This window comes from Tachypleus tridentatus, chromosome 13 (assembly GCF_004210375.1).
Source record: "Tachypleus tridentatus isolate NWPU-2018 chromosome 13, ASM421037v1, whole genome shotgun sequence".
In the NCBI taxonomy this organism is placed as follows: domain Eukaryota; kingdom Metazoa; phylum Arthropoda; class Merostomata; order Xiphosura; family Limulidae; genus Tachypleus; species Tachypleus tridentatus.
This window is the reverse complement of record NC_134837.1, coordinates 230,790,917-230,816,840: the sequence shown is the minus strand read 5'-3', so window position 1 is coordinate 230,816,840 and position 25,924 is coordinate 230,790,917. Positions and strand designations below refer to the sequence as shown.

General features: G+C 32.6%; 1 protein-coding gene across 1 annotated transcript; it reads right to left on the bottom strand.

The window, feature by feature from the left end:
- Positions 1–351: 351 nt before the first annotated feature.
- LOC143241097 (uncharacterized) lies at positions 352–23,752 on the bottom strand. The gene is made up of 3 exons (XM_076484642.1): positions 23,501–23,752; positions 20,707–22,336; positions 352–3,406 (listed from the first exon to the last, which is right to left on the bottom strand). Exons 2-3 carry the CDS (start codon positions 21,160–21,162, stop codon positions 3,017–3,019), a joined length of 846 nt encoding a protein of 281 aa, XP_076340757.1. The 5' UTR covers positions 21,163–22,336; positions 23,501–23,752; the 3' UTR covers positions 352–3,016.
- Positions 23,753–25,924: the final 2,172 nt, after the last annotated feature.

Genomic DNA, 25,924 nt, shown 5'->3' with positions numbered 1-25,924 from the left:
TTTTAAAAGGATTTATCTCCTAATGTCATTCTTATCATCTTCACAAGCTGTTTTTACTTATTTATTCACATATTATATATTACACTTACATAAGGCAAATTTTAGTGTTTGTGGCCTGAATATACTTTCAAGTTACAACAGTCTATCATATGGTAAATTCTAGTATATATGCTTTCTATTTAATGCAATAGCTAGGCTAGAATATACTCTCTCTACAGAAGACATTATTGTATACAATATATCAGTACAAGGTTCATATGAAGTGTATGTAGTATCTACATAAAGCAGAATTGGTCTCTGTGTATGACAGAATACACTTTTTTGTTTAGTTTTCAAAAGTACGACAAAAAATTGCTGTTGAAAGAAGTGAATTTATTGAGACATTTTGACAAAAACATTTTCATTCAAGCTTCAAACAACGATTTTATAAATGCATTTAATATCGACATATATATCCAGATTCTTTTTTTAAACTAGAAACACAGTTCGAATAAATATAATTGAGCTGGAAGTATTTTCATATCTGTCACGTCAAAATACAAATCATCAAATATAGTTCAAAATTAGTTTTTCCCAATACTGAATAAAACGCGAGTATAAACAATAATACATTTTACTACATATCTCCCTGACACAAGCATTGTATACAGTAATATTTAATACTCTGAACCTAGATGTTTTAAATATTACGTGCGAAACTAATTCCAATTTATTGTTAAATTTCATCATGCATTGGAGCTTGGACGTACCACCAGTAACACATCAGCAAACATTATTACATAAAGATTTGATCTGTCAAGATTCAAATACATTCTCTTCAGAACGTTAATAAATGTAAAAATGAGAGAGAAATATTTTCAAGTAATAGCTACTGATGTAATCCTGTAATCACATCTATCAATGGGTATACATATACTTTAGTTTTAATAAACAAGTTAATTTTTGGAATAAAGAGAAATGCAACACAGGTCACCACAAAAATAAAACAACAACAACAAGAAAAACAAAACTGAGTAAACATCTTTCACACTTTTCTCTTTTAATTCTCCCCACGTATTAACTTAACATAGAAAACTTAAGTTGTATTAGTATTATAATAAATCTTTGTTGATATATTAATAGCGCCATAACAAACACATACTCTTTCAATAGTCACAATGTCATTAATCATAGGTAGTAATACTCAATACTATGATATATTACAAGTTCTCCATCGAGTTTTGAAATAAACAAGCTGGTATTAAACATGCACATATTAGTAAAGTAAATGTTTCCTTAACTCGATTATACACACAGCAATGAGCTATAAGTGTCTGAAAATGATAACAAATAACGAAAAGAGAGTTTATCTTTAAATGCATTACGAAAGATATTTTTCTTTTTATACGTGTTGCACTAACTTCTTCTCACTCTATAGTTTCAATTTTTTATACATCTAATGCTTCAAAATTCCAAACTCTTTAAACCAACCAATAAGCTTGACATGGAATGTTTTCTTTAGCTGCATGTTGAAACATTCTGTTACAATGTATCTAAGCGGAAAACGTTTGCACATCATGTTCGATTTTACTAGAACATAACTAACATTTCTTAACACTAAGAAGTAACTGATAGCAAGGCACTACTGCCTTGGGCTATCGAAATTTGCCAACTGCTAACCAAAAGAACCGAGGCGATTATGAATAAAAACCACAACAAAATGCAATTATATTAGGTAATTCTAAATTTTTCAAACAAATACAAGATAAATTGAAATACACTACTGGGTATCTCCGGTATTTAATTATAAATTATATTACAAATATATTCGAAACCATACATTAAACGATATAGTAACCGTAATTCAAATAAATCAAAGTTAGTTAAACATTCAGTTACATCAATACAAAACATAATCAATCACCACAGATATGGTATTCACAAGATTCACATCAATACAAAACCATATCCAATACGTGAATTAATAAAAATTAAAAAAATAAACTTTTTACGCAGCACAGATACGTAATCAAGTAATGCCGTCTAGGATCAACATTAAAAAATACGGCTACAAATATCTGGTTTTATTCTTAGACATTAAACAATTATGTATTCATTGATTAGTTTAAATGCGTTAATGAAAAACATAAGGCGAAGAGTTCTGAAAAAATATCAGAAATTCAAACTTACCTTAGAAATAGTTAAATATTAATACAAGATAATCAAAATAAGAAATATCTAACATATTTATGCCGTCATTTCTAATTCACTTACCTTTAAAATATCTAAAAAAATATAACACAAAGAATATTATTTATTCGAAACAACAGATGAGATGTATTTCGATTACTTTAATACAGAACAAAAACGTTTATGCACAACCCAACACTTCTTTGAATAATAACTTCACAGATAAAGGTATATATTATTTTTGGAAAACAAAAGTTTTAGTAAAACTTTCCCAGCATACAGTTAAAATAATAAAACAATCTTTACATATGGAAGACGAATTCATCCAGATTTCAAAAATGGACTAATTAGTATAGAAATAAAACGAAGTAATTATTGTTCTTATTTTGTAAAAAAATCAAAACTTTCCTGCGATATGAAACATATCGCTTAATTAAAATCATGTAAATTTAGATTAAATACAAATTAATAAATCATTGTTTCTTTCACAAAAGAGTAGCTGCGTTTATTTTTTATTAAATACATTTTTAGAGTTTTAAATGCGAGGGAAGCAACGAAATTTTGTGCAAATGAAAAACTTGAAAAAGTGTATCCATTAGTTTTACACGTAGTATTATCTCCTCCTCTAACTTAGAACCAATGTAACGTTTACTATGCTTCACAATACTGAACAATAGGAGTTTTTGTCACATATCGCACTTGAGTCACGTAACATCAGGAAAAAACTTCTTTCAGCACAGTGTTAATGAGAACTGAAAGATCCATTGAACTATTACGTGATTTATCAATTTGTTTTTTTCTGATAAACAATAAGAAGTGTCTATGATGCTAATCTCAATGGTTTCTATTATTCTGGGTTAAGGTGTCTCAGTTCCTTAGGATCTTGAGCATCTTTCCGAACATACATAGGATTTTCAAAAGTGGAAAACTTCCGCCCGAACCTCATCCGGACAGGATATTTCTTCCGGTATACGACCACTATTATTACCAGAATCACCAAAACCCCAATTAAGGTAGTGACACCGACAATCACCATTAACATTGTAAAAGTCAAACCAGAAGCATTCTCATTACGCCTAGTTTCTCCCACCAGAGCGTGCTCGGAAGTCAATTGAAATTCCGGTTGCGGCTGGACTCGAGGTTTGACGTGAAGTTTAACTACCTGGTCAGCTTCAAAGTCCTCCTTGTCGTCCGTCTTGGGCGGAACTACCTGCTGCTTACCAGGACTCGACTTAGTCTGTAAAGATAAGAACTTATTTAATGTCTAATAAAATCAAAATCTATGGTCTATCGTCGGTGGAACAACCTACGAACTGGGAATTATGCAGTTCAGTCCCAGCTTCAGGTTCGTAATGTATGAACTCGAACACATCCTCAATTATTCTCTATCCCCAGTTCAACTAATACCACATAGTTTTCACTAGAGATAACAGTGTTACCAGCTGAAGTATTTCGTGCAATATATGATAAACTAAACCTACAAGTTTCTTCTTCTTCTAAATGATGCATGAATACATTTAGATAGTTAAACTAAAAAATGGTTATACTTAGATGTTCACGCTAAACGGTCTTTACTTAATAGCTCGCGTGTGAATTTATTTTATTTATTACTCGGAGTTGAAAGTGTTCATATTTGTTAATTGTGAATTGAAGGAAGATGATCCACGTTTAACTTTTCGCTTTTTCTTGCTGTTAATATTTATAAGAAATTTTTAATACTGACACTTGTATATTTGAAGTATGTATATCTTAGATTAAGGAGCTTTAACAATCTAGTATTGGACTTAACCGAATAAAATTTATAATGTTACACAATTCATTTTTCACCCTTAATATTTATTAGCAGACTAGGTTTGTCGCATGTTACTTATACATCTGCTCAAAACTGACACACCTACGTTGAAATTATGGGTAAAGTTTAAGGCCCGTGATGAAAGAACTCGCATTAAACACCTCTGAACTCAATTAATTTAACAGTAACTTCATTAATAATAATATCATCCAAACACTAACCACCACTAATGATTTAAAGTTGATATACGTTGGAAATCAATAGTAACGATGTTACCGTATTCAGGGTAATAATCACAGTACCCGAAAAAGCAGTTCGTTTCAATTCTGGGCATGAATTTTCCACATATAGAAATTAATTTGTTTTAAAGTTTGTTACGAGCTACCTGATATTTCAGTGACGTTGTTGTCAGACCTCAGCCTGTAGTTCGTTTCAATTCTGGGCATGAATTTTCCACATATAGAAATTAATTTGTTTTAAAGTTTGTTACGAGCTACCTGATATTTCAGTGACGTTGTTGTCAGACCTCAGCCTGTATATCAGAAGAATTTATTTAATACAAAGCCTTCTTTCATCACTGGCCTTAGCTAGAACTGGTGGTGACGATTACGTCAGAATTTTCAAGGCCATGTTTAGCTTTATTAAAATTGGTGGGTGATCTGAAATTAGTGTTGTTGTTTTTTTTTATGAGTGTTAAGTTTCCTTTTGGAAGAATGAATGTAAAACTACTAACAGCAAGGACAAGTAAATTTGGAAATTGCTAAAATCGACTGTAGCCTAGTAATAATGTCTTTAAATTTGAAAAGAAGACCGTAGGTGATAATTAGTTTTGAACACACCTTAACTATGTAGGAGTAACTGGTCTTGTTAACCCTTAGTAATTAACAAATACTACCTTTTACGAGTAACAGGGTACTTATACTCTTCAACTGAAATAACATTAGACAAGTTTCTTTTATTCAAATATTCAAAAAGTATGTTGTCAGTCATTTCAAGAGGGAACACAATTTTGTGCAAAAACATCGTTAATGTTAAATTATTTGTGCATACCTTCGTACGTAACAGATATTTTAAATGTACAATGAATCAGTATTTTAACTATGTTTTCTTCAAATATATTCGGAATAAATCTTTCAAAACTGAAGTATAAACCTGTAAATGATTTCTTATGATATATTCCACAACGGAACTCTCCATCTTTGTTACAAGTTAAAAAGGAAAGGTTATGACCTTGTTGAAGTTTAGAGTAAACCTTACTCTGCTATGTCGACAGTTTAAGAACAATAAGAATTAGAAGGATTGATCAGAATTCTTCAAAACAATAAAAGTATCATATATCTACCTGCGGTAGTGAAGAGGTTTAAGATGTTGACGGTAATTTTGAGACACCATCTATCATGATAACACACCACATTTGTTAAAGATCCTAGCTAGGGCCAATGATGAAAGAAAGCCTTCTGATACAAAAATCAAGGCCTAAGACTAACGTCATTCAGTCATCACGTAAATACTTTTAAAGCTTTAAAATGTGAAGTTTCTTACGATCCTTTTTTTATTAATATACATTTACACGTTTATATCCTTCATCATCTACAAGTTTACTACTGGTTGCACAGAGGACTAACAAACACAGATAGGCCTCTGCTTCTTTTCAGGAATATTTCCTAAGTCATGTATAGGTTCTAACAATAGATGGTTGTCTACTCGTATGGAACATTTCTTGGGAAATATATAGGTATTTACATTGTTGTTTACTGGTCTAAAGGATGTTTCTTTAGAAATGTATGTAGGTTCTAACACTATAAAATACTCGTACATAAGACGTTTCTTGAACAGATAATGAATCCATCAAGCATTGCACAACATTTTAAATTAATTAAACTCTTGTCATTAGTGATAATCACGTGATAAAAAAAGAGTCCAACTACATATGAGGAGCAACTGGGGGTTCGAGAGTCTAACAACTGCGAACTTGAAGCCTGGATGAAATTTACAGGTTTCAGCGATTCCTTTTCTACTCAAGTTATAAGCTGCTTCTATTTTTTCAATACATGCTTATATTTGAATACTTATTAAAGGACGATTATTCAATTTACGATAAAGCCAATTCCTACGCTTACTATGATTCTGTTTACATTTTAAAATAAATGGGTTATTATACTATCTAAAATACCAAACCAAAAAACTGATTAACAGGATGTAGTACCAATTAAATCACGTGATCGAGCAGGTTGTATGCTGGCAAGCTGCAGACTACGTCCCCAAGAATAGCTGTAGCTTTTGGTGTTTGTATTTTAGCACTCTTAGACGAGAGGGAAGGCAGCTAGTCATCACCACCCATCGCCAACTCTTGGGCTACTCTTTTACCAACGAATAGTGGGATTGATAGTAACTTTATAACACCCCCAGAGCTGAAAGGGCGAGCATGTTTGGTGTGACGGCGATTCGAACCCGCGACTTTCGGATTACGAGTAGAGTGCCTTAACTACCTGGCCATGCCGGCTCTTCAGATTCTTGAGTTTCACACGCCTGCTTGACTGAAGCTAGGAATTATTGTTAGTATGCAACGAAATATGACGCAGTTAGTAGAGAATTTAGCATACATCTAATAATTTGTAATTAAGATAACTTGTTTACTAGAGCAAATATTCGCCACACATTATTATTAAAACATGTAAACAGATAGGATATCTTGATCATTCGAGTAAGATTCTATAATAATTTAGTAAAGTAAACAAACAGGATAACTCGCTTACTTGACCACATTATATGCGGTAAAGTACACACTGACGTAAAATAATTTGTGTAGTGAATTGTCTGGAAGACAGAATTTACATACGCATACACATATGTAAACAAAAATTGTTAGGCGAAAATTGAGAAAATTAAATTTTGTATTTTGGAATCAAATAACTGATATAAAAAAAATTAGTGCTTCTTAGAGGAAGTATTTATAAGGAAGACTTCTTCTTAGCCCGATATGGTCTGGTGGTTAGGATGCTTGACTCGCAATCTGAGGGTCGCGGGTTCGAATCCCCTGTACCATCACATATGTTTAGCTTTTCAGTAGTGATATCGTTATAATATTATGGTCAATCCAACTATTCGTTGACAAAATAATAGCCCATGAGTTGGTGGTGAGTGGTGATGACTAAATACCTTCCCCTAGTCTTTCATTGCTAAATTATGGACGGCTAGCGCAGATAGCCGTTGTGTAGCTATGAGCGAAATCCAAAACTAACCAAGAACAAGACACAAGAAATCCTGAAAACAACAAAAAACATACGACTTTGGCCTATATCTGGAAGTTTTTATCCTATATTAGAAGTAGTAAATGTCTTACGGCCTTGGAACAATCAATCTAATGTCGCTATTACACTCGACGAAAAATAGAATTTGGTCGTATAAAAGTCCTGACACTAACTAACTTGCCTTTTGTTCTTTTCTATGATTAAATCTACAAGTGTGTAAACTAGTTCAGACGAAGGAAACTAACTGAGACACAAGTTTGTTCTTACAATAGTACATGTACTCAGTAAAATAATAATAATGAAATAATGTGACATATTAAAATGTATAAAAAGTGCTCGTTGATACACAAACAGCAAAGAAAGAAATAACTTAAACATTTTATGATAATAAAATAAGGGAATTAAAATACATATAAAAACTGAGCCGTTCATTAATACCCAAATTACTTAAACAACCCAACTTGAAAAGTATTTCTTTTTCGACTGTGACTCCTTTATTAGTGTTCGAAGGGGTATGACATAATACTTTAAAGTATTCAAGAGAATAAGTTGAATACAAAAGATCAGGTCGAACTCTTTTCATTCATTTCGACTCTTTAACTCCATATCAGTCAAGGCAGAAGACACTGACGGCACCTACCAACAATATATATTTTTTTAAATTACAGACACAAACAAGCGCGTAAACACCAACACTGCAAAACTTCTTCCGCTCGATTACTACGTAGAGATAAGTCAAAAGGAAATTTACAACTTGGATTTCACAACCGCGACATGTGTTTGAAACATCACTAAATGTGAATAAACAGCTTCACATGATCTTTGTTCCCATGACGACATTGTAATTCAACAATTTGACAAAAAAGGAGTAGTGGTTGTTTGGAAGAAAGAATTTATCTTCTATAAGATCACTGACCACTATCAGATTAATCGTTCTATGTTCTTATCTGTGATAACAACCGTCTCCGTCTTGAAAAATATTAACAGACTGTCCGTTCCACTATAGAACTGTTTGTTTTTGAATTTCGCACAAAGCTACTCGAGGGCTATCTGTGCTAGTCGAACCTAATTTAGCAGTGTAAAACTAGAGGGAAGGCGGCTAGTCATCATCACCCACCGCCAACTCTTGGGCTACTCTTTACCAACGAATAGAGGGATTGACCGTACATTATAACGCCTCCACGGTTGAAAGAGCGAGTATGTTTGGCGCGACCGGGATGCGAACTCGCGACCCTCAGATCACGAGTCGCACGCCTTAACACGCTTGGCCATACTACATTGTAAGTTAACAATTTGACAAAGGAGGAGCAGTGGTTGTTTGGAAGATCACTGACCACTATCAGGTCAATCGTTCTATGCTGTTATCTATGATAACAACCCTCTTGATGAATATTAACAGACTGTCCGTTCCACAATAGAACTACTACCAATAAAAAAAATAACACTTTCATTAGAAGCTATGAATTTAATTGTTAAATATCCTGGGTTTCCATATTTCCTCTTCTACCTAAAATACACAGATAAGCCAAAGTATCATGGCTGACCCATAGTTTTAACATGCAGCTGTCCTACTGAACGTAGGCCTGGCATGGCCAAGCGCATTAAGGCGTGCAACTCGTAATCCGAGGGTCGCGGGTTCGCATCTCCGTCGCGCCAAACATGCTCGCCCTTTCAGCCGTGGGGGCGTTACAATGTGACGGTTAATCCCACTTTTCGTTGGTAAAAGAGTTGCCCAAGAGTTGGCGATGGGTGGTGATGACTAGCTGCCTTCCCTCTAGTCTTACACTGTTAAATTAGGGACGGCTAGCACAGATAGCCCTCGAGTAGCTTTGTGCGAAATTCAAAAAACAAACAAACAATCCTACTGAACGTATCTCCAATTACACTGATTCCATCCTGACCCTCTTAGTTAAGTATTCTCTACTTACATTAAAGATACCAAAGACGCCTTAAAAATAAGGAATTTGAAGTCTAAATCAGACTCTTATTTTATTCACACTTCACATTGACATAACGTCGTTCTATATCTTCATTCCATTGAATATGGACTCAAACTCCTAAAACATTACCTTGACAAAAGGAATATCCTAGACCCTGATCAGAGTAGCTAAATTAATTTTATTGTATTTTCTTTTGACATTAAATTCTGTAAACAAGTGAAGGATGTAGCCACTGGTATCAAAACTGGCCCCTCCTACGTTTATCTTTGTTGGTTACATTGAAGATTGTATATTTCGAAACTACACAGATACCCTTCCTGCCTTACATTGTGGATATATTGTTGATGTTTTTCATACAGCTACATGTACTAATGATGAACTGAATCTTTTTGTTCAGTTCATTCAATTCTTCCACCCATCACTCCAATACACGTCTTCTACTTCTCACCAAAACATTTAATTTCTTTAAATAAATATTTCCGTGACCGATGATGGCAGTCTCTCGACGTTTATACATTACAAACAAGTGTAACTACTTACATTTTCACCCCAGTCATTCTCAATACGTTAATACAAACATTCCCAAATTCCAACTCACCAGATTACATACGATCTGCAGTAACGGCCAAGACTATAATAATAAATCTACCAACATGTTCAACTTTTTCTCAAAACATGACTACCGTACTTCATCACACTACAGATAATGTGCATACTAACAATAAACGTCCGAATTTAGTTTTACAGAAATTATTTGGCTGAAATCATATCCATTATCATAACACCAGTATAGTAGACAATTCAAAACTTCCAACACACGCCCAAGCTTACTTCAACCGACACACTCTTACTTCCACATTCCTTTTACGTTAACGTTTCGTCCAATGAACACACAACTAACACGTGTATTGATTGACAACTTCCACATCGTAATAAAAGGCAATATCTCTCACATTTCCTGGCAAACCTCTAAATCCTTAAAAACGAGGCTCTAACATTAAAGATTTACTCGTTCATAGTCAACTTCCAAACATACAACTATCATTAAATACTCAAGTTGATACGTATAGTTGTCAGAAGAGCAGACGCAACACTTGCCTTTACATTGATCACAGAACATCTATTATAAGCCATAAATCAACGTATTCTACGAACAGCCATTATACCCGTATATATTAATGTTTAGTTTATTGTATCATTTGTAAACGTGACCAAACCTACGAAACAGAATCCAGCCGAATGGTCGATGATCGTATAAAAAAAACACTTACGTACTAACTTAAAGGTAAACCAGTAGTTCGGCGCTTGTCATTATTTTGAGTACTTTCCTTACGTCACGCCCTCTCCAACACCAATAAAGGAACTATAGTCGAAAACGAAATAATTTTTAAATTAAGTCCTTTTGGTATTAATGAACGGTTCAGTTTTTTTATGATTTTTTAAAATCCCCCTTACTTTATTATTTCTTTCTTTGCTATGTAAAGTTGTTCTATATTTCTAATAATTTTAATACTGTTTTTTAATTTCCAGCTATATTATATTGTCTAAGTCTCGTAGTTCTATCTCGTGGTACATTCTGTTTTCGCGTGTTATTTCGTTTCTAAACGTTCCTGTAATTGTCATTAACCAGCAGGTTTGTTTCTGGCTGGAAAAAGAGCGTTTCCTCGAAATGTCGACAAGTAAATAAATTACTACCACTGTGATTTATATGCGGTTTTACTCTAAAAGTCTAATTTATATATGTGTGTGGGTATGTAAGTAATCACGATCATAATGTACTGTTCTAAGTATAACCAAAGGGTGATTTGCAATTACCGATGTAAGTCAAAATTTCGACTATAAGTTGGATCAATGCTTTATGTCCCGATGACTTGTCAAACCTTATAACCAGTACCATAACCTTCTCAAACTTTCAGATAAGTTTGGTTACCTAACTCGGTAAGAGTCCTACCTTGTGAATGCTATTCATTGTTTTCGAGATTTAACTAATATTGTTGACGTCACATTACTCGAATTTTCGTTATTATTCGAGATCTCAGTAAATACGTGGCACGAGACTGCAAGTTAATAATGATAATAGAGAACTAAAAAACAAAGTTTAGCAAAGTTAAAAAGTGAGTGAAAGTCATAATGGGCGATATTTTAGTTTCACAGTTTAATATAAAAATAATGTCTTGTCAATAGTGTTCTATACTAACTGCAAACGTCTGTGCGGACTTTTGACAAGAAAAAAAGAGAGAACTATTGAGTGTTTGAAACACAACTTTGATAATTACAGTGTAAGGAATTTTTGTACATAAAGCTTGTTTTAAATTTATTATTTTAAATCAAGTGGAGTGTGCGCTGTCTGTTTATTGTTGAATTTATAGCCAAGAAGTCACAGACATCTACTGTAGAAGAATCCTTATTGCACTTATTACATAAAACCTAGCAACAACAAAGAAGCCAACACTGAACATCACATCAAAGCACATGGTACAATTAATGAGACACTCTTTCAAATGAAAATTGTACACTTGTGATTCTCTTTTGATTCAATCCAGATGTCCTTTCATTAACAGGTACAATGCCTGGTTTCTATAATACTTTTTTAATGTTTTCTTTTCTTAGTTTTAACTCTTACCATTACGATCAGTGATTCTAACCCATTTAACAATACTTTTAGCACGCTTCACGTGTAGTGTTCCCTTATTTCGTCGTAGTTTATTTCTTTTCGGTTACTCTATTTTAAAATCAATTTGGTACATGAGAAGTTCATTGACCCTTGTAAAAGGCATAAGCCGAAACGCCAGGTTGAATAAATTAACTTTCATCTAAAGGTGTTTCTCGTCTTCACTGATAACAGAAATTCACTCACTCAAATAAATATATAATACTAAAATCACCCAATGGATTGTCAACATATTTTAATATTTTTGTGGTTTAAGAGAAATTCAACCAGTGTAGAACAGGCATCCCGAAACTATCTAAGGTCATTTATTTTAACGTGGGAACTTTTCTTAACACAACAAACTTGTGATTCTGTCCAATTAGAGATAGTCTTACTTAGGTCAACTTCGAGTTCCGTAAAGATAGCATTCCAGGCTCAAAGAAAACGACAATAAAAAGAAACCAAACTAATATCATCTTTTTCTTCCTACCAGTTCCATGAAAGAACAATAATGATAATAATCCAGGCATTCAGAAAAATAAGTTGTATAGTGACTACTTGAGAACTGTTAAGGCTCAAGGATTCGTAATTACTTTGAACTTTGTCAGAGAGCGTTTGTTTCTTACAAACCAGCGAATGTTAAGTACAATTTTACGGCATTGCAGCAAAGTATTATTCAATATTTTAGTCATATAAATATTTATGTAAAACAGTATTGATTGTTACTGCCACTTAGTTTTGTCTAGTCTTGTTCTTGTATCATCTTACAACGTAAAAAAGTTTCTGCGGGTAAAACTTCGCGCCTTTGATATATATATATATATATATATATATTACGTAGTATAAATTTTAATGGTGTGGTTGCTTTCATCATGATCGGATGATTTATTGCTAGTATTACTTCAATGTGACCTTTTACAAGTCACTCAGAAGCAATGTGGTAAGACATATTTGAATCTACAACTACAAAAGTCTCAGCTTCACTGAATAACGTAACTTTTAAAGTGTAACCACGTAACTATTCCAGCTTTTGAGGAACATCTCAGTCTAATGATTATTGATTGTGTTAAGCCAAAAAGATAGCGTTTGTGTTAAGGCATTTTTACTTTCTATATAATTTTATTATATAAGGTTATTTGTATTAATTTTGTTATGCACTGTCATAATTTTTCAAATTGTACGATTCTCTGGTGATACATTTAACGTATTCTTAGTTAAAAGTTGGCGTTAGACAATTTTTCATTCTGTAAGGTGGGAGGTGTAACGAATTTGCTGTTGTGCATTTATTTTAATATCTGCGTTTGTTTCAGTTAGATGCATGTGATGTATATTGTTCGATGTGTATGGTACAAATCCGTCTGTTCTCTAAATTTGTAGACGATTCTCGAGAGCAAGAATCAACAATATATGTTTTTGGAAAACACCAGTGTATATTCCAAAATTGTTGAATATTCGAGAATGTCGCCTTAAAGTATATAAACCAACATGCCGAGAAACAGAATCGAATATTGTTTGATCGGTACAGTCAGTGTAGTATAAGCCTCGGAAGCTATAATTGTGATCAAATTTATTAATAGGAAACTACAAAATATGTAGTTCAACTTCAATGAATTAACTTTGAACGTTAGTATTTCTACAAGAATATTAAATATCTTAGTCGATAAAAAGTGAGCGGCGCCAGACCAGCCAAGCTAGCTTTTAAGCGAAGTGTTACAATATCAATTCAGAATTAATTAGCTCGTCACGCACCTGGACTGTCAGTAAAATATTCAATTTTAGACCAGATAAAAGATTCAGGATAATTTGTAAGTAAAATTCTTGTATATGAACCAACATTTTTAATAGCTATTTGTAATAACCATTATTATAAATTGTATTATTGCTTGTATATTAAAATATATTTGTGTTAAAAAAGAAAATTGTGTGTATCTATTTTGTTGGCAAATATTACAAGTTTGATACAGATTTAAATTAAAATTTCCGGCTACTTGAAATTTACGTAACATAATAAATAGGAGACCAGTGTGAGATAAATAAAAATACGTAGCAGCTTATACAATAGTTATCCAAAATCAATTACACATTTCACTGCAATGTATATGGTACGCGTATAACGCAGAACACAATGAAGTAGCTAGGACACGTTCATGCTAGCTGTGTGGTGTCAGATTTTGGATGGAGACTTCATCATTCACTTACATTCATTATTTTTATAGAGACGCACATGCTTATCTTATCATTTCATTAGGATCAGCACTGCGCTTGTTGAGTTAATGTGTAACTTCATTTCACATTAAAAAACATTTGCTTGCAAACATCGATAAAGCTTTCAGTATTTTCGAAGAAAGTAACAGACACCCTCTCTCTCTACTCTGAGAATACTTCTTCCTTTGACCCCTGGCTCTTTGGTGTTCGACATCCAGGGTGACAAACAACAAGCTCCCTACAGTTGCGTAATCTAACCAGTTACAAAGATGTCTTTGTAACTAGCACGTGATTTATGTTTAATCTGTTAGGAAAATAAGCGACTGGGTACTTTTGAATAATTGGCTTATTAAAGACTTAAGAGTAAAAGATTCACACAAAATTATTCAGCAGAGTCAACCTTTACAAAGAAAAATAATTAAATCACCATGTTTCTAACAGTGAACTAGCGTGATACGGAAAGGCTTCCATCAGAAATCCAGCACAAAAACCGATTGTTCTACTAAAGTTAGTTTTTGAATAAAATCACTAACAAGGTCTTACTATAACCTCTCTTCTACACAATTATCGTGAGTTCATGAACCTGTTGAACGTAGAATTTTATTTTCATGGTGGTAAACGATGTTTTAAAGAGAAGTGCAGAGTGGAACATTTGGATTGTCATAATGTTGATCACGTGCTTATTAAAGATGAGAACCAAATTAATAACGCCTCTAAATGATCTTGTAGTAATGGTGGATACGTCTCTCAAACCACGAAACAATCATCACGTTGACAGCAGTAAAGCTAATATAATTTAAGAGTGTTTTTATAGATATGTTGTATTAACCTAAAAAAGGAAAAAGAAGATATTTCCCTATACATATAACTAGTTGGGTCTCACTTGGAATATTATGTAAAGTTTTTGTCTACTTTTTGATAAAGGGCATTGACTTATTAGAATGGATTCAGATTAGGGCTAATAGAATAATCTCAAAGGCTGAATGGGTTATGTTACAGAAATATGTTAAAATCTCTTATTTTCTTCTGAGAAAAGTATAGTATAAAAGATAAGTTTACGAGATCATCCACGTGATAACCAAGAAAAATATCCCTGATTTTTGGTTTTGTTATGGTCTGTATATAATAGAACCAGAAAAGTTTAATATTTGAAGAAGACAGGATAGGCTCCAGTTAAGGCTGTTTTATTTTTATAACAGAGTTACTGCTCTGCAGAACGAGTTCTAGTCAGCAGTGGTGGTGATCAGCATTTTACAAAAGGTTATGAGGGGAAATTTATTATGTCCTGAAAAGTAATGGTGGGTTTATATTGTGAACTTTTCCAAAGACAGTCTTGAAGGGCTAGATGACTCTTTGTTGTTCGTAGGTTATTTTATATTACTAAAACTATGCAAAAAAAATATTATTTTTGCAGATGTAGCTCAACGAAACTATTTGGGTAACTGCTAGTTACTGAACATGTTACAAGCAGAGATATTACATAAAATAATGGTTAATATCACTAGTTACTGAACATTTTATAAGTAGAGATATTACATAGAATAATGGTTAATATCAATCCTTCGAAAACAATACAAACAAGACAGCATGAATGACATTTGCATCATCCCTACATAACAGCACGGGCACACAGTGTAGTATAATGTTAACAGACAAAAACAGGATATATTAAATTCAATTGTAAGTGAATAGTTGTATATGTCGCTATATATTAATTATTAAATTATTATGTAAAATTGTGTAAGAATGATGTAAACGCCACCTCTAGAATATTCTTTCTGAAAGATTAATATTAGCCATCCTTACATTTATTTCGTTTTTTTCCGAAATGTTTTCTTTACTTGTTTTATTATTCATTTAATGCAGTGTTTCAACAGACATGGGAAGGTTGTATTTATAACTTGGTTCCAATTGTAATATTTATTGTCTATTGACTGGTAATTCCTATTTCACAACGTACTTAAGCTTTTTAAAGGATTACCAAATTTCTGTAAAAAAAAACTTACTTCATAGGATAGTATTTACACAATAATAATGATTTAAAAAAATTACTACTAGTTAACAATATTTATTAAAGCGCATTCTTCGTTTGAAACTGTCACCTCAGTGAAACTGGCTGACACCACTATTTTGATTTTTGAATTAACATCGGGTTTGAATAAAATCTTTTTCGTTTTTCTTGTCATTTTATTCTGGGATGTGATTAGTCATTCTTTTCTAAACGTGACTTCAGTTTTTTAATCTGCCCTGCAATGTTTAAGACCTAAAATTTAAAAATATTTTTGTCGCAAATGTTCTTGTCGTATGTTATGACTCATGAAAAAATAAAATACTGCTGGAAATCAAGCCTTCATAATACGCCCATCACACTTGTAATTTAGTCACCGCCAAATTACTTGTAGAAATACAAGCATGAGCAAACAATAACGCTATCAGTTTGACGTTCACAGCACACAAACACGTTCTATTTCAGAGCTGTAAACAAGAAGGTACAACACAAACTGGTTGTTGAATATGCCGGAACTAAGTGTTAATTCCACAACCACTGAACGATAATAAGATTATGGAAATATCCTTTACCGCTGGTAATGACAGCGTGTAACTTGACTCATCACACAATTACAAATTTAGCTATGTGATAACATCAATGAAATCGCATTGTGTAACGTTGAACACTTATTACAAATATAGAATTTATTTATTACATTTTTAGATAACACTTTATTAATTTAAAATTACAAAAATTGTTTATATACCGTTCACCACATATCTCCATAATATTGTGTAATTTTACACTTTTCTTTTGTCGGTTAGAATGCTTAAATTGTTCATCGAGAAAAGATAAACTGTTAATGTTTTACATAAATTACACAAGTAACCCTAATTAGAGGTTTAGATTACTCACCACATTGATAATTGTTTTTATTCTTTGTGTGATTCGTATACATTTTTCTGATCCTGCAATCAACAAAGTTCTGAACCCATAAACTATTTAGTGCCTAAAGAGCTTTAAAAATGTTTTAAAAGAAGTTGGAATCCTATACCTGATTACAGGGTCAAATACTGAACGAAATTGATACTATATTTCAGATAGCCCAAAGAAACGGAACCATCAGTAGTACAAAATTCAAAGACAACCAATCTATCACAACACTAATAGTATATAAAGTTAATCTAAATCGTCTGATGTTAGATAATTACCCTGAAGTAAATGGCAATCTTTATTAGTTATTAAAGTTCTAGCAGACTTAGCAGCAAATTAATTGTTTGTTTGTTTGTTTTGGAATTTCGCACAAAGCTACTCGAGGGCTATCTGTGCTAGCCGTCCCTAATTTAGCAGTGTAAGACTAGAGGGAAGGCAGCTAGTCATCACCACCCACCGCCAACTCTTGGGCTACTCTTTACCAACGAAAAGTGGGATTTACCATCACATTATAACGCCCCACGGCTGGGCGAGCATGTTTAGCGCGACGCGGGCACGAACCCGCGACCCTCGGATTACTAGTCGCGCGCCTTAAGCAAATTAATAAAATGTGACAACTGTATTTTTCATCCGATAACAAACAGCAATAAATCTAGAAATTAACTATGTGCATTCCATATGTGTTAATTAAAACTTTGTTTTCCACTCAAACAAACGGCAACTAACATGCTAAAGCTAAATTTGTAAATGTACTGGTAATAAACTTCTACCCAACTGATTCCACATAACGTCCTTCAAAGAATTAGGATGAATCAACTTTGTATCATGATTTCACGCCAGTTGTTGGTCTCGTATAAATGAGACCTTTTCATTATTACTCAGCTCACCAGAGGGGCTGGTTAGGATGTGTATACGTAATAGTTTGTAGGTGAAAGTGAAGTTTATTGACACCTTTATCAAATAATTTAATTGAGTAATTGAAACCATATAAATAATATTCATGTAATATTCTATAAGATATCCATTAATGCCACAGTAACCACATGTAATATATTTGTTCACTGAGATGCCTTGGCGAGAGGATAACCCCAGTAAAAATCTGTACTTTTCCGATAAAGATTTTGTTATGATTAGATTTTTTTTTACAAGTTAACACTTGAATTTTATGTATTTTTAGTAGACGAAAATCACGTAAATTATCAGTTTTTTGAACGATACCCTATTATGCATTAATAATCTGAAATTACACCATACTATTACAGGATCGCCATTTGTAAAGGATGTAGCACGCCCTCTATTGACAATACTTTATTTACAAATTAACTGGACTAGCATGTTAGCAGCTCGAGGGATTCACGCGAGAGGCCGATTCGATCGGAATTAATCATTTATGATTATGGAAACAGTTTCTATGATATTTCACGTGATAGCGATCACAACGAACAAATGTTTCACTTACACACTTTATTTGTTATACCGAAACGTAGAGTATATCTCCAAAGTTTCTTAACAATTGTTAAATTAAGGATATCATAGACCTAATTATTGGTTTTCTTTTTTATTGATTAATATAATAATCATATCTTGAGGGCACATAAGAGTGAGAAACGGCACCACACATCAAACACGTCAATTTTTTGTATATGTTCTTTCCTACTTGTTTTGGTATAAAATTGAAAAAGGATACTGAAAATGTCATTTATATATAAAATGTCACAGTTCATCTTATTTGTCCTTTAAACTGGAAGGGTTTCAATCAAAATTAGTCAGTAATCGTCTAACTTATAATTTTTAAACTTATTTGAAAAGATTCATAGATTAAGAACATGCGATAGTGTTTTTTTTCGTGTGTGTAAATACTTCGCAGTTCTTTGTGGGGCTAAACTAACTTTTAAAGGGTATAGCTGCAATAAAAAATCCGCTCCATAAAAAAGTACACTATAATTATAAGTGTCAGAATACTTGCATATAATGATTTGTATGAAAAATTTGACAGCACTATTCTCAATTTCATTTAATGAAGTCACTCGAAGATTACTTATAAACAGATATCATTGACACTATAGAGTATAACCTATGACCTCGTTTCTCAAGGTCAGACACATCGTAACGACTTGAGCATTAACAGCGACAGCCCGGGCTCTAATTTAGCTACACTAATGTCTGTCAAGTTAGCTGTAAAAGCAATATGTGTACTGTGTTTCATAACGAACACAATGGAGCCTTGTTCGGGATTTAATACGAAGACAGTGATGTTATAGAATGAAAGACGTCGGTTTATGAGACATTCGAGAAGAGCATAGTTTAACAGCAAATAAATTCAACACAACTTCTAGAAAGCCAGTAAGTTCTACAAATCCAGAACTAATACATAATAGAAACTATTCCTTATCAGCACTCCTGTACAAAAGAAGATAGAACCTCCTTCCTCTCCATTGCAAGTACTGTATCTACCCAACGTGTAGAGAGGTGATTCATATCCAACATTATCCCAAATACTATATTAGTAAGTATTGCTGAAATAAATAATTTGCCAAACTAACGTTACATTTAAAATGCTAAAAGACTGATAAAGAGATAAAATACAAATACATGTATATATCATTTTACTGTTAATTGATTCTAAGGTGACAAATATTCAGTGCTCTCTCTCACAAGGTTAAAAAATCCTGTGATTATGTGATTCAACATAGCGTATCAAAAGTTGCATTAAAAGAACCTAACAAAATCCCTGATAGTGAAAAGTCTGGTAACATCTTGCAAGAAGTCACTTGAAAAATAAGGTTACAATAATGTTTATTTTTCCACCAAAGTTCCATACTTTTAAGTCCTGGAGTCTTCCTTATAACTCATATGATTATGGAATGTTCACACATCCACAATATACAAACACTTAACCTCGGGTAGTTTTCATGGTATAACTATTTATTTTATTTTCTTTGAGGTTCAGCATACAAGTCTTTTTAAATTTTTTTAAAATCAATATGATATACTAATAAAGGAAACCCTTAATATTAATTTTGTTTCTTCCCACAGAAACAACACAACATACAAATTAATTTACATAGTAACACAGAATGACAGAAAAGTTGCATGCCATCATTATCACTGCAGCTGTTTGCAATGTGCAATGTTGGTATCAAGACACAATGTCTCATCAGGATTGCTTTCACACAAGACTAGAGACATCCCAACCAATTAATGAACAAAAAAAAAAGATGAAGTTAAATAGAAATATATCAGAAATATCATAGTAACAGAGGGACTTTTGTAACATCCTGTATGTCTTTATCACCTGATATTACAGCAGTCATCATGTTCTGTTACAAACACAAAGTATTTATTTCTCATTTTCAAACAATAATAAAAACAGCAAAAACAAGGCAAATTATATCAACTACTAATAAAAGCAATTATCTACATAAATCAATTATATTTTTAGTCATCAATCATGATATATTCAAGAAGCATAGGTTAATGTTGAAAAGCACTGTTGATGTAATATCACCTTCAAGAAAAAAAAAACATGCATAAGCTCAATCAACACCCAGTGCAACCTATCTCCACAATTTCAAAATACTGAAAACGTTTTAAAAAAATCAACAAATACTTGGATTAACAAGGAGTATATCACATTATATGAATAATATGAAATTGGCTAACAGTGATTATTCTATTATAGTGCTAAACACATGCAATATTTAAAGGTAATATTAGTTAACAGGTTGAATTTATAGTGAGCCTATAATACAAATGTATTAAATTCTTTCACTTACCCCAGACTTTTTAGATGAGATTAGTTGAGAATGTTCAACATCTTTAGATTCAATATTCTTTATTTGAGGACTTGTTTTTTCCTTCCATTGAGCATGTTCATTCTTTGACTTTGATCCAAGAGGTATTTTTTGGGGAACTTCTTTCATTGCTGGTATAACTTTGGCTTTACTTTTAGAAGGCTCTTTAAAAGAAGGATTGTTGTTGAATTGAGAAGTAGATATATTTTGTGTTTCTTCAGTTGATGAGCTGAGAAACACATTGGTTAAGTGACATAATGGCTTTGGAACACTCCAGTCCCCATTAGATAAACATTTAGCAGTGCTATTCCCATGAAGGGAGTAACCTGGCTCACATTGAAATGCAATGTTTGACTCCACTGTAAAGCTATAACCAATAACTTTTCCATTGAGAAGTTGGCCTGGATCAGGACAAGTTATTTCAATACTAGTATACATCAAATGAAATCCAGCCTCTTGCCTATATTTAGTATCTGCTTCTGTTGAATAAGTCACAATCAATTTGTTAGTTCTTGTTGTAATCACATTAGTCTTTCTATTCAAAATGGATGTTGTGTTTGCTATGACTGAACTGATGTTGCCATCATACAGGTAAAGTTGAGCATGATTTAAATGTTGGTTTACTGGGAGATTGACCCATTTAAATGTGACTCTAATTTGTTGCCCAATTTCTGCAGTAACTTCCCATCTACACTGTTGTGATGATAACAAGACACGTGATGCATAACCAGGATTGACAATAGACCCCAAACCTGCTGTTTTATGAACTGTTGCACCATTGCAGTTTGGAATAATACAGGAAGGGGTTTTTCCAGTCCACTGAGGAACAGGAGAATGCTCAGGAACCAAGCAATGAGATTCACTTGTTCCTACTAGTTCATAAGGAGGATTACATTTATAGTGTATACTCTGACCAACTTTTCTCTCTTTACCTTCAATGTACCCATTTTCTGGAGTTTTGGCTCTGTCACACACATAAGGGTCAAATGCTTTGAAACGTATCTGAAAAGTTCCAGTGGTATCAGGGTTCGATGAAAATGAGTGATTTCCATGTATCGATGGGATTATGGCTGATGTGTAAACTACTCGTAATAATTCTCCTGAAACTTCCTCAGATAAACACTTGACACAACTTCTGGGAATATTAAACCACTTATCATCAAGATAAATATGTAGTGAAGAGCTTCTCACGTCCAGAGGTGGAAGATGGACACTGTCTACCTTCAGCAGAAACTGATGTCCTGATGGTGCAGTGTATCTCCAGTTGCAACTAATGTTCTCAATATTTCCTCCAACAAATTTTGGTAAATGAATCACACCACTTTCTACTTCATGACCCACTTCTCCACATTTATCACATGTACTTAAATTTACCAGCACAAAACACAATAATATACTACATGTAAAATGTTCGTAAAACCAGAAACACCCATTGTTTAATCAGCTTCCTGTCTCCACATACAAAACTGTCACAACTGAATCTATCTCATATTTATTTGACATTTACATGACTGCAGTATGAACTTTACACAGCCAGAACAAATAAGTCTAGGTAGACTAAAACAAGACTGCTTTATCTTATCTGCAATGCAAGTGTTATCATATGGAATCACTGTAAAAAAAAAGAAAACCTAATACTTAATTAGCAGTACAAACCATGATCATGAATCTCTCAGGTAAAAACTACCTTTCTATTGTTATACAACACTTAAAACACATCGTAGTAGTTTTAAAAAAACACTTTAAAATATGATTATAGTAAAATAATAAAATTCAAAAGAAAGCTTGTACAGCCTAACACTGAGCTAGTAATAAACGTGTGTTGGTATTTTTGAAACCATATATGTAAAAATGGCTTCCAAGTTATCCTAATTGGATAACATATATATTGATGGCAATAAAATAAACAAATATTAATTCGATATAAATATATTAAAGTACAACTACAATTCTCACATTGATTTCACTACTTCTAACTTTTTTATGATGTATTATTATAATATTATTTTAACTTAACTTAATGAGTGATGATTCCAAACTTTAGAAGTTTTTCATTATATTATTAACTTAGTCTGTAGCAGGAGTAAAACACCTACAAAACAGTTTTTATATATGTAAATTATTCAATTTTTAGATTGTTATTTGTAAACCAAATATACATATATAAAACACTGAAATTAGTTTTCATGGAGTTAATTTAACATTATCACCTTTAACTATGCTAGAAAATACAAGATAAAAACAACCAAGTTTAATGTTGTTGTTTTTTAATTTTCACTACAACTTACACAAAGGTAAAGTGTTTTTTCATTAATCCAGAATTTGGAATTTAAACTTAAAGCTAAAGTTGCAATTTACTTATACCTTAAGTTCAGAAGCAATTGTTTGCATAACCTTTCAACAGTAGAGTAGAAATAACGAAGTCCTACTTTCTAAACTATGATTATGCGCGAAGATTGTGGAACTGAAACGTTAAACATTTAGCTTTACTTCAGGTGAAAATAAAAGTTAAAAATAATACGGCTTATAAATATAAGATATAAGAGTCAAACTCGTCTTATATAAACCTTGAAGTTCACGTTTATTAACAGTTTCTGCTAAGCTAGAAGTAAAAGTAGAATTAATTAGAATAATCGCCAACTAAATATTTGAAATACTTAAGTGGCAATTATGTAACTAAGTCGCATGTATTAAGCGTGTTGAAACATAAAGAGCGTCTATGGCATATTAGTATTATAATCGAGTTTGAGTGAATTTTCAATTTATGTAGGCCTACCTCAGTTTTCATTAAAACACATCGTCTTGAACCATTTCGTCCATCTGCCATCAACTTCCTGATACAATGACAATACAAAACAAAGTGCCTGGGTAAGCCTAGGTCTACAGATCGGCTTTCTTTCTTAATAGTATTTCTTTGAAGTCCTGGTATACTCATACTACTTTACAAACTTGACCACTTACGTCACGCAAGTTGATTCATTTTCTTGTCCTCTTTGAGCTCTCATTTGACGCCATTACTTAGTTAGTTTCTGCCATCTAGCGGTACAATTAACAACAACAAAATAGTTACTCAATGTTAATATATATATAGCAAATAAACATAATGAAATGTTATCATCATCGTAGCATTTGCTGGAATTGTTTTATATTTCTTAACAACCTCTGCGTGATTAAGAAAAATAAAAAACTATAGTAATACTTTTCTGAATAGTATCAAAATAAAGTTATCTTATATATTAGGCCTGCAATTAAAAACAGAGCTTTAAAAATTATGACGTTTAATTACTAAGAAATGCATAAACTATATTAAAATACTAATAACTTTCAGTAATTTTTCAAATATTTATCCATCTTAAATATTATCTGGTAAAGATATTAGCAATTTTCGCCAGCAAATTAAATAATTTGATTAATTAAGTATATATCATTGCAGCCTTTCAAAAAGCATTTCAATTCAACTTTATGAAAATGTTATCAAATTTGGAAAACAGTGTCGCTTTTATATGTATAATTTTGTTTTATTTTTAATGTGAATATTATGTTAAATCGACCCATTATTTGTAAATAAACATCAGTACACATTTTACGTTGTATTAGCATGACAATATAGTACAGAAATCCTATTATGTAGCCTTGTGCTTTACTACAAACAAGGAAGATTTAAAAATGTAATTAGGAAAGAACTTCCATCGACTGAAACCTGATCGACTGACGACATATCGTGTTTCGCGGGTCCGGCATGGCCAAGCATGTTAAGGCGTTCGACTCGTAATGCGAGGGTCGCGGGTTTGAATCCCGGTCGCACCAAACATGCTCGCCCTTTCAGCCGTTCAGGACGTTATAATGTGATGGTCAATCCTATTATTCGTTGGTAAAAGAGTATCCCAAGAGTTGGCGCTGGGTGGTGATGACTAGCTGCCTTCCCTCTAGTCTTGCACTGCTAAATTAGGAACGGCTAGCACAGATAGCCCTCGAGTAGGTTTGCGCGAAATAAAAAACAACAAAAAATTCCTGTTACTCTATTTATGTATTTGTCTAGTATTAGCCTCTTTTTAAAATTATTAACTATTCTTAAGATTAATATAAAAAATTATTTGCTGAACACTTTGCATTTCTCTTCGAGAATATCAAACATAGAAATTAATGTTTTCTTCAGTTTCTCTTCCTTTGCACCATTGTTGACATGTGTGAAAGAGGAAAAATAATGAGCACAAATATTATTAAATATTATATTACGCCATCCATTACATTCAAAATAAAATGTGTAATGCTAAATGTTATAATGATTTATTTATTTTTGGAACAAGAAATAGAACTTTTTCTTGGGGGGAGAGGGCTGAAGCTACCTACAATTTTTCAGATCTTAAGTAGTATATTTTTAATGAATCTCTAAAGCACTTACCAGTTGATTGATTGATTGATTATAGTTAAGTTCAATGAGCTATTTTGTTCTACCAACTACGAGTATCAAAACCTGGTTTCTAACGTTGTAGTCTCTCTGTGGCACAGAGGCATGTCGGCGGAATCACATCGTTAGAAAACGGGTTTCGATACACGTGGTGGATCATTGTTTAGTTTTGTGCTTAATTTCAATTAATCTAGTGTTGTAAGTCCGCAGATATACAGTAGTGTTTAACGGGGAGAAAGTAAAGTTCAGTATAATAGTGTTAGAAGCTTCATCTTACCTTCAACAAGAATAAAAAAAGTTATAAATTTCGAAAACGAACTAAGTTTTACGTTAAAACTTAATGTTTCTAGCACTCTTTGAAACAATATACTTAATTTCAAGACATAAAGTAACTTAAATGTTATTTTGTTTTCATGACAATAATTATTGCGAGATATACAACTATACAGATAGATTTATCGTTGATACAAGTCACTGAAAGCTTTTATTTGACGATGATAACTTAGTAAACGGTAATAAAATAACGTACATTCACGCTGTACAGTTGTTTGGTGGAAATGATTATTTTAAATTTTTTAGAACTATCACAGTAAAACATTTGTTTTTAGTGAAACTAAAACGGAGATATTTCATATTGAATACTTTTTAAGGAATTAATGTATTTCACACAAAAGGACTCTGACCCAACTCACTACTGTCATTATAGGATAAAAAAACAACAAAAACATTTCTCTGACCCAACTCACTACTGTCATTATTGGATAAAAAACAACAACAAAAAACATTTTATGC

Coding starts and splice junctions, on each gene's coding strand:
- LOC143241097 (XM_076484642.1), bottom strand. CDS start 21,162: ATGTATACTAGTATTGAAATAACTTGTCCTGATCCAGGCCAACTTCTC. Junction 3,407..20,706: donor TCTCATCTAAAAAGTCTGGG/GTAAGTGAAAGA, acceptor TTATCTTTACAG/ACTAAGTCGAGTCCTGGTAA.